Source organism: Fukomys damarensis, unplaced genomic scaffold (assembly GCF_012274545.1).
Source record: "Fukomys damarensis isolate Sample0158 unplaced genomic scaffold, DMR_v1.0_HiC HiC_scaffold_23, whole genome shotgun sequence".
In the NCBI taxonomy this organism is placed as follows: Eukaryota; Metazoa; Chordata; class Mammalia; order Rodentia; family Bathyergidae; genus Fukomys; species Fukomys damarensis.
This window is the reverse complement of record NW_022900935.1, coordinates 32984607-32998063: the sequence shown is the minus strand read 5'-3', so window position 1 is coordinate 32998063 and position 13457 is coordinate 32984607. Positions and strand designations below refer to the sequence as shown.

At 36.5% G+C, this 13457-nt stretch overlaps 1 protein-coding gene across 1 annotated transcript in view; it reads left to right on the top strand.

Moving 5' to 3' along the window:
- The window catches only part of Usp24 (ubiquitin specific peptidase 24), a 145345-nt gene that overhangs the window by 27718 nt on the left and 104170 nt on the right, over nt 1–13457 (top strand). The window contains exons 2-7 of the mRNA XM_010610426.1: nt 1852–2017; nt 3487–3554; nt 7132–7275; nt 7851–7973; nt 11963–11998; nt 12418–12483. Coding sequence (XP_010608728.1) covers nt 1852–2017; nt 3487–3554; nt 7132–7275; nt 7851–7973; nt 11963–11998; nt 12418–12483 — 603 coding nt within the window. The remainder of the gene's footprint in view (nt 1–1851; nt 2018–3486; nt 3555–7131; nt 7276–7850; nt 7974–11962; nt 11999–12417; nt 12484–13457) is intronic.

The following is a 13457-nucleotide window of genomic DNA, read 5'->3' as shown; positions in this document are numbered from 1 at the left end:
AATTTTTTTTTTTTTTTTTTTTGGTACCAGGGATCGAACTCGGGTCCTTGTGCTTGCAAGGCAGGAGGCGGAACCACTAAGCTAAATCCCCGGCCCAAGGTTAAACTTTTTTAAGGAATGATTTTATTGATTTTTGTAGTGATTGAATTATGAACTGAATTGTGAAAATAACCAGAGCACAGGAGTGGGCTTTAGGCATTTGGGGTTCGTTTGCTTTTTTACCAGTCAACATGGTGAGAGCTGGAGGAAAGCATGATGTGTGGCCCATTAATAGCTGTATCTTTTTGCATGGATTATTTTTCCATTTAAAAATATTTATTAAAAATCTACTTTGGTATAGACACTAGGCTCTGGAGATAAGAAGTGGCAAAAAATAGGCAAGGTCCATATCCTCATAGAACGTGGGTTTGGGGTAAACGTACAGTGACTCACACATAAATGTCAGTTACATTTGTGAGCAGCACTCTCGAAGCAGAGGTTCTGGGTGATAACAGTAAGTAATAATTGGAGGGCTTGACCTCTTGGGGGCAGAAGGATGAGTTAAGGGCGGTGATGTAAGACAGCCACTTATTCCAATGCCTACAGATGGGGTTCAGCGGGAGGCCAAGACGCTGGATGACGTCCGGTCACTGGACTTAGCTGAGGACTCCTTCCCAGCCTTCAGGGCTGGCGCTCCATACAACCTGAGTGGGGCCATTGGGGAGGACACACGTAGCAGCTCTCCCCTTCAGCCTGGGTCCCTCAACTTCGTACCTTGGGTCCATGGTATGCGTCCCAAGAGCAAGCCAGAAGAGGCTGTGCTGCCTTTCATGACCTAGGCTTGCACACTGTGTAGTGTCACCTCTGCATTCTATTCATCAAAGCAGGGACACATAATCCCACCCTGGTTTATGGCCAGGGAAAGTAAATACCACCTTTTGATGGAAGTGTGACAAAGTTCTAGAGGAGCATGTGAGACCAGGAACATTGCTGGAGACTTTGAGAAAAATAGTCTGACATAGACAGCATTTTACTTGTCCAAGAAAAGTCCCTTTTTCTGCATCTGTTGAGATGATTGTGTGATTTTTATCCTTGGTTCTATTTATGTGGATGTATTACAGATACTGATTTATGTCCAGATGCCCATCAACAGAAATATGGATAAAATTATAGCATGATTTTTCTTGCATGAGAAACCTAAGATAATAAATGAAAAAATAAAAATAAAGAGGATATGGTAGGAAACAAAAACTTGACAATGGGCTATGGATGAGGGGGAAGGGAGAGGTAAAGAAGATGAGGGGATAAAAGGATCGAAAATACTTCCTGAAAGATTTAAAAGCATACCACAGTGATATGTGCATATCTATGTTCATAGCAGCAGAGTTTGTATGTGTTTAATGACATACAGCTCAGGGGTGACTGTGATAACAGCCAGTCTGGGGAGTAGGGACCCTGGAGCCCAGATTGGGGTGGTGTCAGGAGCTGGAAGTATCCTGGTGCCAGGAGTCAATGGTGAGATGGAAATGGAAAATTAAATACCTCTTTGAAGAAGTTTATCCTTCAACAAAAAGAGATGAGAATAGGATGGCCCGCAATGAAGATGGGTTTGTTGTTTTATAATGAGAACTTGAGTTCACTTTTGGAGAAAGGGATCACCTTCAAGAGAGGGAATAGAGATGCCAGAATGATAAAAGTTGAGAATATTTGAGATTTTCTTGGTGAAAGATGTGATTTGCATAAAGAAATATGGAGTCCATACTTTTGGTATTAATAGCTATACTTGACTAAGCAACTACTTTGTGTTAAATTCTAAATTTTACAGTCACTAATTGGTATATTTGCTTTTTCTTTTCATGTCTTTTTTCTCAGAAGAATGATGAAAATGGAAACTGCTCAGGGGAAGGAATTGAATTCCCTACAACAAATTTATATGAACTGGAAAGCCGTGTTTTGACTGATCATTGGTCCATTCCTTACAAGCGAGAGGAATCACTAGGCAAATGCCTATTGGCGTCTACCTATCTAGCAAGACTTGGTAAGCCTCCCTACATCAGAAAACATAAGATTTTTTTCCATTGGTGGATAGGGTTAATCTTAGGTCTTGTCATTGTCTGTGTGATTTTAAGTGGTTTGCTTATTTTCTTAGTCCTTATTACCCTCTGAGCAAAAGCTTTGAACTATATCAGCTGTTTTCTTCTTTCAGGACTCATAAGGTTATTTAAAATACAGTTGTAAAGCTTTGTAGCAGTTAAAATTAATTTTTTTCCACAGAAGCTTGGAACACTTTTTTTAAGTTTTGAAAATTCAGGGTTTTTTTGTTTTGTTTTTAAGAACAAAAGGTAAAGGCTGGGGTGTAGCTCTGATAAAGCACTTGCTTATGTGTGGGGCTATGGGCTCCATTTTCAGCACAAGAGAAAAAGGGGTGAGAGAGAAGAAAGTAATGTTTAGATTAACCATCATTTTGTGTTTATTAAATGATTGGCACTGCTGTCTTAAAAGCTTTGCAAAAATAAAGCTGAGAGAATGATAAAATATCACTACATTAGAAAAATAGGTGTCAATATAAGGAAACTTTTGTAATATAAATCTGTAAAAGGAAATAATTTATTCAAATTAAATTTATTTTAAAAATAAATATTGCCATTTTTAATGGATTTTTTTTTTTTCCTCTTAAGACACAACAAAAGGAAGTATTATGACGGGTCTGGATTTTAGCCTGACAGGTTTTATGCTGCATTTAGAACTGCCTTTTCAACTTCAGCATTTTTTGAGTTTCTTTTAGGATCCAGGTGCCCTGCTAAGCAGTGGGTTAAAAAAGGGAAAATTTGATCACCAGTATTTCCAACAATAAGCAAAATTGATCATTGGGCTTAAGAAAGAGATACATTTCTTCTGAATTACAATTTGACAATAGAGTCATTCATTCATTTAGTATTTGTCACTTACTGTGTGAATTATGCCAGAGTTCTGTGTGTTTTATTAGACAAAGTTAATTTGTTTTCAGGAAGAAGAGTGATTTTGGCATTTATCAAAAATATTTGTTTTTTTATAGAGTTATTTAGGAAAAAATAATGGCTAGTGCGCAGCTACTGTTTCTTTTTTCTTTCTTTTTTTTGGAGACAGGGTCTCACTCTTTAGTTGAGACTGAACTGGAACTCACTTTGTAGCCCAGGCTGGTCTCGAACTCACAATGATCCTCCTGCCTTAGCCTTCTGAGTGCTGGGATTATAGGCTTGCACCACCATGTATGGCTGAGTGGCTACTGTTTCTTAATTACCTGATCGAATCATTGAAGTTATTCTGACATGGAATCATAAGTTAACCTTCGTAAATCTAATACCATGATCATTTCTTAGCTATTTTTTCAGCAGAATATCTAAACTTTTAAGACTAAAGGTTTCTATGATAAATAGTTCCATATGTATGAATTTGTAATGGTCTATATAATTTCTGCAAACTACCTAAAATCTAAATACAGTGTATTCTTTCATTTATTTTACCAAGGTCTTTGTGAGTCTGATGAGAATTGTAAAAGATTTATGGATAGGTGTATGCCTGAAGCATTTAAAAAGGTAAGAAAAATGTGCTAATCTTTAGACTTTTTGATAGGAGCAATAGTACATATGCCTTTTGTTTTAGTTATTATATGTTCAAGACCAGTTTATGAATCTTGTTCAGCAACTGAATTCTCAAACATGAAAAATTGAAATTAGCTCTGAAATTGGGGCTTATTTTCTTTCATATTTAATTGTTTACACTTTCCTTTGATTGAATATAACTTTTACTGTACTATTTAATTGCTAAAGAATAGATTAAGACTTATTTGTGCTGGGAAATTGACATTTTAGTAAACGAATTATTGTGCTATATAGTAGATTGTATTCATTTACCAAAATGTGGGTCACTTTATTGAGGCAGAAACAGATGTATTACTACTAAAAGTTTCACTAACTGGATATTCTTCCTTGCAAATGGCAGCATCTTGGTCAAAGACAGAGTGATAAGGTTGTTCCCATTTTTGTCACATCTCTTAGAGAGCAATTTCTCTCTCAGCAGTAGGAATGGGAGATCATAGGAATCATGTTTCTAAAAGCAGTGTGACTCAGCATGAGTCCCTTTTCTGGACATGAGTCTTGAATGCTCACAAGAGGAGGGACTATGTCTGTCATAGATCTTGTCCTTTTCCCCAGTGGATAACCATGTGCCTAGTTCACAGAATGTGGTCAGTAATCTTGGGTGAATAGTGAATGAGTCTCTTGCTATCTTGTACCCCTGGATTTTGATACCCATTTTTGGACCAAATACAAGTAAGACACTAGGACTATAGATGGGTAAAGTTTGTAGTATTTCTAATAAAACAAACTACATTTGCAAATGATTATTCCCACCTGCATTTTGGTAGGCAGACTATCTTGATTCAAGGCTTAAAAAATAACAATTAATTTCAGAAACAAAATATCTTTGAAAACAGGAAGAAATCTTTTTCAGTTGTCATTTGAGCAGAGATTGGATAGAATCATGATTTATGTTCGTTTTAGGAGAATTTAAGAATTCTTTTAATAACAGTAGCTTTAAGAATAGCAGACTTTTGGGCAGGGAATGTATCTCAGCAGCACAGCGCCTGCTGGCAAGTGTGAGGCTCTGAGTTCAATTATCAGAACCAAAAAAAAAAAAAGCAGACTTTTTATAATGTAATATACCATGTCTCTTATCTTAATATGCATATAAATTTACAGAGAAGGAAAACACAAATTTATTCAGTCATGAAAAAGAACTTCTTAGTCTAAAAAAAGGACCTTTAGTTTGAGGATTTCCTTATTCAGTCAGCCCTTTATCAAATCAGCTCAGCAGTGAATTGTGTATTTGAAATGAAATATTCTACCTCTCTACACACAGAGATGCTTCACACAACCTTTATATTGAGCCTTCACCTCCTGTTAACAGTAGATAACTGGTCAAATGGTTAATTGTTTCTCTGTAAAACTACAAGCTCCAAGGTACCCTCAATTATGTGATTCAAAATTGTGAATGCAAAAATTTCAAGTTCTCTTTTGGTGTAGAGCCTACTAAGAAGGTTCCTTTCTCTATCAGTTAGGCCTACTTTGTCAAATCAGAAGAGCTATGAAATTGTGTATTCCTTTAGTCTTGGCAGCCAGAAAACTCAGTAAGATTTAATGTAATTGGCACCACTTTCCTTATCTTTGTTGTTGTTTTTTAAGTTGCTGCAGTGATTTTTTTTATAGTGGTATGAATAGTAAGTGATTGCATGAATAAGGTGCACAGAAGGAGCTTTGTTGTCCTTTCAGCATTTTTCACTGTTAACCTTCAGGCCATCCAGATGCTTTACTGTGTGTATTTAGGCAGAGAAAGTAATCTCAGGTTGGCCATAGTGTGATGCATGGTTATGTCTAAACTAGGGGTGACTTCTCCCCACAAGGTGCTTCCTTTCTCTGTCTCTTTGAGAAAGTAAACAGAACTGCATTTTCAAGTTGAAAAGTGAACAGATGAGTTGATACCAGGGGGAATGGGGCTTAATCCACAGACATTTTCATTTTGTAATCACATGAAGCTTCTCAAATATTAATTACTGCTTTGTTTTATTTGGTTTTAAATATAGGAGGAATATATAGCCAACATTCTTACAAAAGTAGTAACTGTCTGGCTTATTTAAAATTAACATTTTTGCTCATTTGAGCATATAGTGGAGCTATTGGTACTTGGAAAATCTAGAACTGATTTTTTTCTCTGCAGTTCCTGAAGTTTGAGCGCTCTTGAGCTGCTCTGTCAAAGTAGTTCTCAGTGTGCCAAGATGAGACTTTTATTTCATTCTAGAGCGAAATCTTAATAAAAACATTAAACCACCCCACCAATTGAAGTGAAATCCTTTGATTTCGGGCAGGTACTCTGAATTAGACTCTCCCATGTACTAGAAGACTGAGCTTGACAAACTCCAGTTTCTTTTTTTTACTTTATTTACTTATTTTTTTATTTTTAATTTATTAGTACATGTTTGTAGTACAGTACATAATGATTAGATTTGTCAGAGTGAGTTTATACGTGTACATAACACATACTCCTTTTTACTTCCCCTTCCCCTCTTCTTCCTTGCATATCTTGATCAATTTCTTTTTTTTGAGACAAGGTCTCACTATGTAGTTGAGACTGACCTGGAACTCACTATGCAGCCCAGGCTAGTCTCGAACTCACAGCGATCCTCCTGCATCAGCCTCCCCAGTGCTGGGATTACAGACATGTGCCACCATGCCCGGCAATCAGTTTCTTTTTTAAACAAATCTGAGATGATCATAAGATGTATCATTGTTTTATGTTTGATTTTTATGTTTAAGAAAAATAGGTACATACTAATGTTACAGTATCTTATCCCTTATGAGGTATTTTAGATTTCTTTAAACATGTAAAAGTTAAATATTTCTTCTGTACATGCCAAAAAGAAAATAAAAGCAAAATAAATTAATAAGGTATTTTTACAATTTGTTGACTAAATTTAGAGTCCTGTGTCGTCTGGTCAACAGATGGCAAAAATGCAGTTCTATTTCTGAGATGTTAAAAAATGTGAAAAGAATATGTGTGACAGAATCCATGAAATAAAGCATCTATTTCTCAGATTCCAGAGATAATTAATATTAACAGCCAATTATCAAGATACATTAATAACATTTATAACATGCTTTCATGTTTGTGACATCTTTTGATCCTTGTAATATCTATGTGAAGTTGGCAGGAATTACCCTTCATTAGAGATGAAAGGATTGAGCTTGTGGGAACTCAGGTAAATTTATTCAAGTCCACATAGCTAGAAACAGTAGCATCCAGAATTGATCTCAGGATTTTACTTGCTGTGTACCAGTTGAGGTTTCCTGAAAAAGAGAACCAAATAAAAATTTTCTTTTAAGTAAACTGCTTTTGTGAGCTCAGGAATGAAAATTAATAAGCAGTTGCAATGACTTTGAATGAAATAAAAAAGTAAATGGACTGACTTCAGTTATGGATCCTTTGAAGCAAGCCATCTGTACAAAATGATATTTTGATCCTAATCTCTTGATATTTGTGATCTGGCAAACAGTTAAACCGTTGGTTTATTTTCTTTTTTCTGGTTAGATTGTAGACTGCCTTTTTATGTTTTTGTAGCTCCTGACATCGAGTGCTGTTCACAAATGGGGCACTGAAATTCACGAAGGAATCTACAACATGTTAATGCTGTTAATAGAGCTGGTTGCAGAGAGAATAAAACAAGATCCAATTCCCATTGGTCTTCTGGGTGTGCTGACAATGGTATAGTATCTTAAATGAAGTACTTTGCATTTTGATTTTATTTAAACTTGTAATTAATGATTTTATCATCAAAGAGTTCTTAGAGTATTGGCTTTTTATTTTAAATATAGACCAACTACCTATGTTTCAGTTTGAACGAAAAACTTTTCTAATTTTGATAAACTTTCAGCTCATAGAATGATTAGTTTTCCCTTTTTCAACTTGATTATTTAAATCTTAAGTACTTTAATGTAGGGTGTTCCTGTCTTTTGGTTTTTGGTCATTTGACTAGCTCATGCCTTTCCCTCCTATCTTCCTCTTAGTTGCCTCTGTCACCCTGCTTGGCCTTTGGCAGCCCTTGGTCCTGGGCATTGTCCCGGCCAGGCCTAGAGTCAGACTTCTCACCCTGCTGCTGGTTCCACTTCCTGTTGGAGCAGTATACCAGTCTTTGGTTCCCCTGCATTAGCCAACATTTGGTATTCTTGAAAGTTTCCATTAATGGAAAGGCCCAAACCTATATTTTTATCTTCTTTTCTAATGCTAATGTGTTGCTATAGAAATGGAAAATAACATTTCTCTGTTCTCTTTGAATCTAGGCTTTTAATCCTGATAATGAATACCACTTTAAAAACAGAATGAAAGTCTCTCAAAGGAACTGGGCAGAAGTATTTGGAGAGGGAAATATGTTTGCTGTTTCACCTGTATCTACTTTTCAAAAGGTAAACATAGTTCTGTTTCATCTTTTTATAGAGAAAGAAACTGGAAAACATTTTCTGTGCTATAAAAGTACCAGTTTACATAGAAAGATGAAAATGATCTATAAAAAATTATAAATATTCCATATGGCTCATGAAATGCCTTAAGCTTTGCACAGTGGCAGTATTGTAGTCAGGTTTATTTGAGGCGCGATTATTGCTAAATGAAATGCCTTAAAATTTATTCAGAATAATAATAAAAATTTTTATTCAGTTAACATTTATTTCTGTAGCTATTAACTGATATGAAAATTTTATAGATTTGAAAGTATATTTGGTGAAATAAGAAATGACCTCAGTGCCCTGCATATTGAATTATCAGAACTTCAATTTAATTGGTTTCTCCCTTCCTTAGAGATATTTGAGACAGGAGAGCATTTGAAATGATTTGAAATAACTAATTGTACCTCAAATGTCATCTACTCATATATAATTTATTTTAAACTCCATAGCATTAAAACTTCTGCTTTTTCAGGCCCAGAACCAATATCTTTGTTTGCTATTGAAAGGTCTGCCATGTGCCAATAACTTTATTCCCTCAAGGAGTGTGTAATCTAAATAGTTCTCTAGCTCAAACACTGGTTTCTGAAAAACAGCTAAAAAGTCAAATTTAGTTGATAGGAAACTTGTCTACTGGTTTAGCAGAGGTTTAACAACCATTTATTGACTGCTTAGTGTATTTGGCATTATTCTAGGTTTTGGAGATAAAATATAAGCCAGTAGTCCTTTTTTTAATACAGAGTATTACAGTGTGGTTTCTAGCTTACAGCAGAAAAGAAAAAATATGAAAACAAAAAATTATTGTATAGAAAACAATAGGTATAATTATAATATCATGTAGTCTGTATAAAATAGAGGGCAAGGAGTGGTTATTGCTACATTGGTGGGTCAGGCAGTGCTCCGGAGAGGAGCTAAGAACTAAGTGGAAAGGACAATGAATGTGTACTTTGGAATTTAATTTTTGCAGTAACTACAAATTGGTGAGACAGACTCTTTTTCATGAGAGACATAGAGATGGAGGTTAAGTGCTTTCCCAAGTCTAAATGCCTCAATAAAAGAACAACTCAAGTTTTCTTTAACCATGTGTAGTACTACTTCCCAATGTCACTATACTTGTCTCTTCTCCATTAGTCTCCTTTTGGAATCATAGAAACCTTGAACATAGTTCACTGTACTAAGTACTCAGCAGACTTTGGTTCTTTCCCTTCAATTTCCATAGGCCACAAATGGATACCAGATAGGGTCAGTCTTTGTATTTCTCCTCATTACCACAAAGCAATTCTCTCTTCTGTTAAGGCTCAAGATTTTTTTCTAGTCTCGCTTTCTCAAGTACTGTATTTTGCTCCTAGGTTTTACTCTTAACTTTTACATTCTGTGTCTGAAATTTAAAAGTCTATGGCCATACCATCCTAAATGTACCCAATCTCGTCTGAAATTTAAAATTTGTTTTGTGTATGTGTTGTGGATGTATAGATTACAGTATATGCTTAAGTATGTTTTTTTTTTTTTATTTCCATGAACTCACATTTCTTAGAATTTAATGTAGGGGAAGTTTTTGAGGCCTGAGTTGAAAGTTCTTTTCCCTCCAAAGAGAATTTACTTTTATAGACAAGCATAGTGGCAAATGCCTGTAATCCCAGCACTAGGAAAATTGGGGGAGGATCACCAGGAGTTCAAGGCAAACCTAAACTGCATAGAGAGACCATATAAAAAAAAAAATAAAAATAAAGGAAAATTTACTTCTTCCATGTGATTAAAGCCCTATAATCTGAGACCACTGTAGAATACACTTTGATTTCTGTCAAAGCACAGACTTCTAGATTCCCAAATTTGTACATAACAGGTGTTTTAGACTATAAAGTCATTGTGAACTTGAGCAGCAAAGCCATGTGAGGGGTAATTCCATGGTTACAGTCAGAGAGAGTTTGTTCTCCCCTCTATCCTGTACAAAGTAGGCCATCTTCCCTGTTTTCCCCCTGCAGTGTGCTTGAGTTCACTGCCTCTGCCAATGGAGCCCTTTGGGTTCCATCCTTATGAGTCAGTCTCTCCTGTTCTCTGTGTTCTGTTCTCTCTGCCCTACCTTGACTATGTGTCCTGTTCCTCATGAAGATGGAGACTCAGGCCACCAGACTCACCTATATCTGTGGAATGAAAGCTGGCTCCAGAATCTGTGTACCTCACAGGATTCCTGCTTTCTCTTTGTTTTAACTTCTGAGCTCTTCATTGCCAACTCAGCTATATGTTTTAAGAGATTATTTCTTTAATATTTTTATTAAGTGGTATTTGCAACTAGAGAACTGTCTGAAGTAGCCAGACTGAGATCTCATTAACTGTTCAGAGCCTTCTGTCCTGCTGCTTTATCCCACCTTCTACCAGAATTGCTCTTGTTAAGGCACCAAGGCCTCTGCATTTCCAGGCTGGGAGGAAGCATCTCACCTCCAAATGCAGCATTGGGCACAGTTCTTCCTCCTTGAGTCTGTTTCTTCCCTGGCTTTCAGAACACTTTAGTCTCTTGCCTTTTTTTCCCTTTCTCCGGAACCACAGTTTCTTTGTGGATTCCTTTCTGTCTTGCCCAGCTTTTATCAAGCCTTCCTGTTTTCAGTCTACTGTTTCTAAGTATTTTTCATCTGCATAGATTTAGTTGTCATCTTTATGCTGATGGTGCTCCAACCTCTTATGCTGTGGCCCCAACCTCTTCTCTGAGCACAGCGGACTTGATAAGTCAACCATCTCCCCTTGCTGCTACCCAGAGTTCTCAGTAGGGTGCCTCCTCGGCCTTTATTCTTCTCTCAGTAAATAACGTTATCACTGATTACAAGCATACCAAAGACACACGTGTCTCCTACATGTCATTCCTTTTTTTTTTTTTTTAATTTCCACCTCCAAACCATAAGTAGCCTCTTCAATTGAATCTGTAACATACCTCCAGTGACTGTTGCTCTCTTTGCCACTACCCTGCTCCATACCACTGTATCCTTTCCGGTCACTGCACTTGTCTTCTAGCTGGTGGTGTCTAACTGCCGCTCACTGTCCCATTCCACCCCATTCTCAACAGAACTGCAACTTAAGATGTAAAACACTCTACTGTGTAAAACCCTTGTGTTGCTCTCTTTGTAATCACAGCCTGTGAGCTTTCTTGTGGCTTTGCTTCTGTCCACACCTCATCTATACCTTTCTCTTGGGTCATCAAGTTTCAACTGGCTTTCACTTAGTCTTTCAAACACAGTAGACTCTCTTCTGCCTTCCCCAAACAACCTTTGCCATTTTAGCCTCTCTGCTGGACTATTTCTTAAATGGTTAAATCTATGGCATCCTTTAGGTTCCAGTTTAAAGACTACCTCTTAGAGGTTTCTCATGACTACCACCCTAAGTAGAGAAATCTCCTTATAATTTTCTTTGGAGGCCCTTTTGTTTTTTTCTTTAATAAGGCTTATGAATTATCTTACGCATGTGGAAATTTTCCTGGTTTTGTTGCCCCTGCTAGAATATGAGCCCTATGTAAGTAGGCTACCACATCTCTTCCCATTCAGTGTTCTGAATCAGGAAAGCAGAAGAGGAAAAAAAGAACAGAAAGATCTGGCTTAGGAACTAAACTTTAATCTCTGATTCTTGATTAACTACTTTTAGGTAAATAATTCTTAATTTTTAAAATATAAAATTCTTAGAGAATTTAACTGGTTACTCTGTTCTTGGAGAGCTAAAACAACTGACCTGGGCTACTCAAAAGTGCACACATCTCCACATTGTGGCAGTTCTATCCAGACTTACAGAGTTCATAAATTGTATGTGGTAATATTAAAGATTTATATTAGGCAATACTTGGAAAAGAGTTTTAAAGTATTTTTCAGATTTTAATGTTTTCCTCTGATTTCTTATATAGGATAAGAGAACTATAAGGGTTATTGAAGAAGCTTTTATATTGCCATCTCAATTTTGATTTTCTTTTCTCGTAGGAACCTCATGGATGGGTTGTGGATCTGGTTAATAAGGTATACAACTTTTATCAATTTCCAGAGTTGATATTTAAGCACATGACAAGCATAGATACTAATCAGAACATTTTTCTAAAGAGATATGTTTTATTCCGTCTTTTTGTATGCACAATCCGTACAGCTGTTCCTCAGCTTTTGGACTTAGCTGATCCCATGCAGTATACCATAGGAACATTATAATTTCCTTCATGATGAATTTCTCAAGACTAATATTATAGAATGCAATGATAAAGTAAAATGTTAACTTTAGTTTCTTGGTTAAAGTTTTTTTTTTTTCTTTTGGTGGTATGGGGAATTGAACTCTCAGGACCTGTGCTTGCCAGGCAGGCACAGCACCGCTGAGCTACATCCCTGGCACCAGTTAAAGTATTAATGTATAATGTTTCAAAGTAAAGTTGTACTTATTTTCTTTATAGTTTGGAGAATTAGGAGGATTTGCAGCAATCCAAGCCAAGCTCCATTCAGAAGATATAGAACTTGCGGTAAGTTACCAACAGCTATACACACTCATTGTGTAGGTTGATATAAAACCAGAGGACACATAAAGTTAAATCTTGAAAATTAATCTTTATAGCAGCACATTTCATGGTTTTTGATAACTAAGAAATGTTTGTTTCTAGTCATCATATTTCTGTGTAGGATGTTTGTGTTTTTTGCCTCAGTATTTTCCCTTTGTGTTGTTTCTTTTAATTTGTAATGATTATATGAAATTATTTTAATGTTCACATATAGTAAGTGTATGTGTACATAACAGTTTTGGGGCTCGGTGAAATTATATGTCAGAATGTAGTTTATAGGATCAAGCACAAATAAAAATATTTTATTTTTGCAACATTATTCAGTAAGCTCTTAGGTGCTACCGACCGTAGGGCAGCAAACACGGGATTTCACGAGGAGATACAGGTTCTCTGAAAGGTGGGAGCAGGTTCGGCGATGACAGTCAGACAAAAGCACTCAACACCGAGGTGAAGCTTGCAAATGCTGCTGCAATTTTATTTCTAACTCCAGGTGTTTATATACTAGTTTCAAGGGCACACCACAAGAGTGATTCCAGTCACAGGCAGGCATAAGATAGACAATAGTACTGTAAAAATTAAGACCACAAGGTCAAGGTAAGACCACACCTCTATACCATCACAAAAGCTAAGACCATTAAGTCAAGGTAAGACCACACCTATACGCAGTCAGAAGGGGGGAAGTTTGTAAGACAAAGGACTGGCTTTAGCATGTCACCTTCAGGTTCACCTTCAGGACTTCACAGTCCGGGGCTCAGGGTCAGCACTTTGGCTGCCCATCCTCTTGTGCCTCAATATCTCCACATCTCTAGGAACATCTAATTGTTCCTAACCTTTCTTGGGCCCAGAATACAATTCTACAGATAATGAACAAATAGTAATAAAGACAAAATAGAACAGAATTATAGATGAACCCAATGTCCCCAAACTGCAGGCAGAGA